The sequence below is a fragment of the Salvelinus sp. IW2-2015 genome, unplaced genomic scaffold (genome assembly GCF_002910315.2).
Source record: "Salvelinus sp. IW2-2015 unplaced genomic scaffold, ASM291031v2 Un_scaffold3296, whole genome shotgun sequence".
NCBI lineage: Eukaryota > Metazoa > Chordata > Actinopteri > Salmoniformes > Salmonidae > Salvelinus > Salvelinus sp. IW2-2015.
The window spans coordinates 82,683-88,679 of record NW_019944580.1 but is presented as its reverse complement, the minus strand read 5'-3'; the positions used below and the strand labels follow the sequence as shown (position 1 = coordinate 88,679).

General features: G+C 41.9%; 1 protein-coding gene across 1 annotated transcript in view; it reads right to left on the bottom strand.

The window, feature by feature from the left end:
* Positions 1-5,997, bottom strand: part of LOC112075628 (sideroflexin-1) — a 10,583-nt gene that overhangs the window by 2,714 nt on the left and 1,872 nt on the right. Inside the window, exons 3-4 of the mRNA XM_024142594.2 lie at positions 4,228-4,355; positions 3,966-4,015 (exon numbers count right to left, since the gene is read on the bottom strand). Coding sequence (XP_023998362.2) covers positions 3,966-4,015; positions 4,228-4,355 — 178 coding nt within the window. The remainder of the gene's footprint in view (positions 1-3,965; positions 4,016-4,227; positions 4,356-5,997) is intronic.

The window sequence follows — 5,997 nt, the reverse complement described above, 5'->3', positions numbered from 1 at the left end:
TTGATAAGTGGCTATACTAGAGACAGTGTACAGTGAGGGAAAAAGTATTTGATCCCCTGCTGATTTTGTACGTTTGCCCACTGACAAAGAAATGATCAGTCTATCAATTTTAATGGTAGGTTTATTTGAACAGTGAGAGACAGAATAACAACAAAAAAATCCAGAAAAAACGCATGTCAAAAAAGTTATAAATTGATTTGCATTTTAATGAGGAAATACGTATTTGACCCCTCTGCAAAACATGACTAGTACTTGTGGGCAAAACCCTTGTGGCAATCAACAGAAGGTCAGACGTTTCTTGTAGTTGGCCACCAGCTTTGCACACATCTCAGGATGGATTTTGTCCCACTCTCTTTGCAGATCTTCTCCAAGTCGTTAAGGTTGTTGAGGCTGACGTTGGCAACCTAACCTTCAGCTCCCTTCACAGATTTTCTATGGATTAAGGTCTGGAGACTTGCTAGGCCACTCCCAGGACCTTAATGTGCTTCTTCTTGAGCCACTCCTTTGTTCCTGGCCGTGTGTTTTTGCCAGTTGTCATGCTGGACTTAAATTACACCGCGCGTATCCAACACGACTCCATAAATCTATCCCCAATGCCACACCCTGGACCAGAAAGCAGCGATGACAGCACGGTGCGTGGTTTTCCTTCGCATGTCCCTTAATAGTAAGCCTCTCAGACAGTTCGTTAGTACAATGTGCCAGGCGCTCTTCTCGGTTTCCTATAATTCTCCTTTTGATGCGGTGAATTTGTGTCCTGTCCCCCGCTAAGCAAAGTAGAACAGTACCACTCTATAGAGCAATAAATGATGCAATATTCACACCTCCAAATGCTCTCTGACGTGAGGGATGTTTCTTGTTGTCATAAGCACGAAGTCGATATTATTCGACCACTCTCTAAACAGGGCGATATGTCTGCAAGAGTGGTTAGCTCAACAGAGATGGGCTCTCATTGAACACTCTTCACTCTCTGCTACCAGCGACCTTTGTATCAACCGCGAGTGTAGTCGTATCCACGCACCTTGATAGTCTCTATGTTTCGAAGTGAAGTGATTATTGGCGCACAATCCACCTCAGTCCCGGGCATGTATAAAAAACTGTGATCTCTTCGACGATAGGGGACCCTGCGAGCTGCAAACGGCAGGATTGTTTCAGTCCTTCACCGTTGCGTCTAGGTGTAACTCGAAATTAACCACGAATATGAGAATCCGTCGAGTTGGACCAGCAGCTATGTGTTGTTTAGTTCTGGTCCGATGAAAAACATTTCTCAAAGAAAGCTGTAGCAAATCCAACGTTGCACTCCATTGTATAGATAACTTGCACATGACCATTAGGCACTATGTCTCTTCAGAAACGCGAGGGTAAGATAGTTCTGGGGGAGCCCGATTGCCGTCTTCCCACCTCGACTCTCTTATAATCTTATCACCATCAGGGTCGCCCCTCATCCACGTCCACGACCCTCGTTGTAATTGAGCTGATGATGTTCTACAGATATGCATTGGGATAAGCCCCACCGAAGAAAATTGCCGAGGAGATTGACAGTCTTTTTGTGTGTGCTTTCCAGTGCGAATAATCACACCAACTGTTGTCGACCTTCTCACCAAAGCTGCTTTAGCGAATGGTTTTGTAGGCTATTCCACCCTTGTGTTAAGATACATACAACACACAAGATCGTCCAGGGGAGATGATTGGTCGAGGCTCTTGAAAATCCCGTAAGAGTGATGAGCTCTTGTGATGCTTTGTTCTACAGTAACGGTGCAGATAGTCTGTATGTTAACAATAACATGCATTTTGATCGATTGCATTTACAATAGTAATGGAAACAAGGTAACGTCTTTGTATATACTACAATGTTTAACTAGCAAAAAAAATCTTATGTAAGAAATCTATCACGAAAGAAGCGAACATCCTCATCTTAAATGCAAAGTAAGTCGCTCAACTAAGACTGCTTCGTAGCTCGGTATACCTGTAGTAAAAGGAACAGCTCCGGCGAGAAGAGCGGCAAGCCCACATGAAAATCGTACCTGAGTGATGCCATATTTCGAGGCCATGAGTACCGAAAGATAGTGGAGGCTTACTTCATCCTATCCTTCATTTAAATTGAAGCGCAAAACATTTATGAACATTTTTGACCATGCGTTTTCTGGGAATATTTTTGTTTATTCGCTCTCTCACTGTGCAACATAAACCTACCATTAAAATGATAGAACTGTATAACCCAATAATAAGACATCATTTGGCTTTTTGACACAGGTTATCTGCCCATTAAATCAGGAGTCATTTTCGTCAAAATCATGACATGGGCGTAAGGTCAAAATCCTTTTTCTTCCCCGTCGACCTGCGTATGAGTAGAAAATATTAAAGAAATGGTGTGCCCTGTCTGTGCCTCGCACTGATGCAGATAAGATAGCATCGTGTGCACAGAGAAGCACCTACACAACGATATATAGCTGTCTTTCTAAAGAGCCTGCAAATACATCGGAACCAACCCTATATATCCATACCGATCATTTGCTAGGATGCACAAGCGAGCAATGATTCACACTGCCCTTCTTAAACAATTCCACCCTATTTATTGATTATTAGAATGTAGTGACATATAGTTTATTGTGTATCCCAGTCATTCGGGCTAATTGACAGTCTATTGAGCAAACTCTCAATACTCCTTCGATATCCTGATTCAAACGAACTGGAAGTAACGGTATTACAGCTAAATAGTCGTCAATCTGAGAATAGTGAGCCTATAACGGTATGAATTATGATAACTGCTCAATTGAAAGATATACATATTGTCCAAATGAAAAAGCAACTCCAGCCGTCTTATGCCCACACGTGCATCAGATAAGTCAGTGATCAGCGCATGGGCTGAAGGAACAATTGAATTGAAGGATGATCTTCCTGAAGGATATGCGATCTAGAAATAAATATAAAGGAAGTCATCATCGAGCATGATTTGCAGAATAAGTAGTGAGATGTTGCTTCCCTCTTGCTCCGAGCTCTCATTGTGCTTTTATCTAGTTCTCCTTTCCGAGTACACGTGTGTCCTCATACCTGCTGCTCTAGATGAGTGCACCTATTCAAAAGTGGTCTTTGTGGATACGCTGAGCGTTAATGTCCAGTCGGCCATGTGCGAATGTGACTTCGCTATAAACATATTATAACCCGCCTATGTTCTGGCTGAGACTATGCTTAGATCTTTTATAACCGTCAGTGTATGGAAGTCTGTCATAAATAGACCCCATTCTGGTTAGGACTTGGAAATGCCAATAAAACCGCCGATTTCGAGCTGAGAATTATAGATACCGCCATTGGGCTATGTATAGCCAAATACCATGTCGCCATTTGGGGGCGGGGAGAATCAGAGATAAAACAAACGCCTAGATCGAGTTAACAACCTCGGACTATAATATCCATCAATCAAAACGTCAAGACACATTTTAAGGGTACAGTGCGTTTAATGCATAGTCGACAACAAAGCGTTAGATTATACATAACTGACAAAGCGTCGGTCTTGGCTTGGAAAAGGTCAGGGGAATAGCTATTGAACTCTAATGAAGGAATATTCATCTACTGTCGCTAAGCTCTTAGTTATAACTATGAATTAAAAATTATATAAAATTAGCGCTAGACGGCCGTCTGCTATACTTGTGTCTGTTAACCGTAGTTCTTAATTAATCTCAGGCAAAGACAAAAAATGGCAAATGCATATTGGTTCGTTTCGCCAAAACTACACACTTCGTACGCTGTATCACCGCGCTGCAAAAAACAGTGGATCTGAACCACAGACACTACTGGATATACGAGAAGGTAAGGCTGACTGCCATCACAGATATGAGAAAGTAAGGCTGACTGCCATCACAGATACGAGAAGGTAAGGCTGACTGCCATCACAGATACGAGAAAGTAGGTAAATATGCAATATGTGATCATACGTGAACAAACAAAATGCTAAATGATGTGAATAATACCTTCAGGAAGGCTTTCTTTTCCAAGGTGTTCATTAAAAATGGAGGGATAGCTGAAAAACAAAATAGTGAAATAAAATGTTAATCTTTTATAAATGTTTATTCATACATCATAATCAACCTATACAAACATTATCCTTCACCTGATAACATGGTGGATTTCAAGCTTTTATCATTTCCAGTGTATCATATGGAGTTGCCCGGTTGGAGTCACAGATCGCATGGGTTGCCAGATTGGTCCTAAAGCCTATTACGTAATACGTACCCATTCCAGGAGAGGCCATGAGGATTCTAGACACCACCACCTGGGAGATAGCCTGCTTAGCGGCGGTCGTTGACTCTCCTAACCGGTTATCGTTCTCGTCGGTTATCGGAATGCCATGTTTCAGTTCCCTGGACAAAAGTAGAAGAGAAGTAAATGTCTATTAAACTATTATCTTTCTGTTGAAAGACCTTATAGAAACTGACATTGATGATAAAGACCCTTTCTGTTGAAAGACCTTATAGAAACTGGCGTTGATGATAAAGACCCTTTCTGTTGAAAGACCTTATAGAAACTGGCGTTAGGATAATTGAGCTGACCTGGCGGAGTCAGCATAGTGATAGGAGAGGTAAGTAGAGTGACTGATCATGACAGTGAAAGCTCATCGTTAGCATGAGCAGAAGATAAGGATAAGGCTGAGAGCTGCCAATGCTAAGACAGAATTAAGCGAGGAGAGGTTAGAGAATAGCCGAAGCTGCCATGAATAGACAGTGATAATGAATGGAGAATCGAAAGTAGAGGGTAAAGATGACATGGCAACTGCCACACATACTGGGAGGTAGGGGAACAGTATGGAGGAGACCGTAAAGTGTAAGGCTGGGACTGACATAATGCCACGATAGCAATAGTTACAGGATGAACTAGAGAAAGGGTGAATAAGTTGGGGACATGACTAGTCACCATCGTGAAACAGCGTAGTGGAATAATGAGTGAAAGTAATAGTTGACTACAGATACGACGAAGGTAAGGCTGTAGGGGTGGGACTGGGCCATTCCGACAGAACTACGTAAAGAAAGTGATCGATAGGTTGAATTGATGGTACTGGGGAATTAGGCCGATCGGGGAATAACAAAGAGTAATAGTAAGATAAGTGAAGGACTGTTACTAGCCGTATGGACAGATATTCGAGGTAACCAACGGAATTAGAAAAGAAGGTTAGCGGCTGACTGGCGCCCATGCACAGTAATTACTGTAGAAAGTGAGGCTAATGATACTTGCAAGGGTCACTTTTGTGATTCATTTGCTGGGTTTAGGACGTGCAACACAAACAAAAAATGCTTGTATCAATGAGGAACGATGAATAGAGTAGAAGGAGAAAACTCAGTCGTTTCTCGTGGACACGGTCTTTTCAATACTTTTTTCCAAAGCGGGGTCATAATTTCCCATTGGTGGAAACAGTATAGATAACATTGGAGGGACTAATCATGCATGAAAAAGACAAATAGTAGGAACGATATAAAATGTTAACTTTTAGAGTAATGTTTGGAATCTCAATTTACATCATAATACACAACAAAGGGAGCTTATTAATAACAGCTTCGAGGAGCATTCAATACGCTTAGATACATTAGACCACCTGATAACTGGTGTGATTACAAGACTTTGTATCAAATTCTTCAGTGAGAATATCATTTTCACAAAATGCGTAGTTGCCCGGTTCCGGAGTGTCAGCACAGATTTCCGTTCCTGTATGCCGTGGGTTTGCCTACGATTTTAAACTTCTGGTCCCTGCCCAACCAAGCCATATTACCGTAATACGTAATACCCATTCCAGGAAGAGGCCAATGAGGATTCTAGACAAAACCACCAGTGGGAGATTAGCCTGCCTAGCGGCGGTCGGTTGACTCTCCTAATAACCGGTTATCGTTCTCGTCGGTTTCGGAATGGCATGTTTTTTCAGTTCCCTGGAGCAAAAGTAGAAAAGAAGAAGTAAAAATGGTCTATTAAAACATTAATTTTCCTGTTGAAGACGTTTAATAGCAAGCTCGAGCA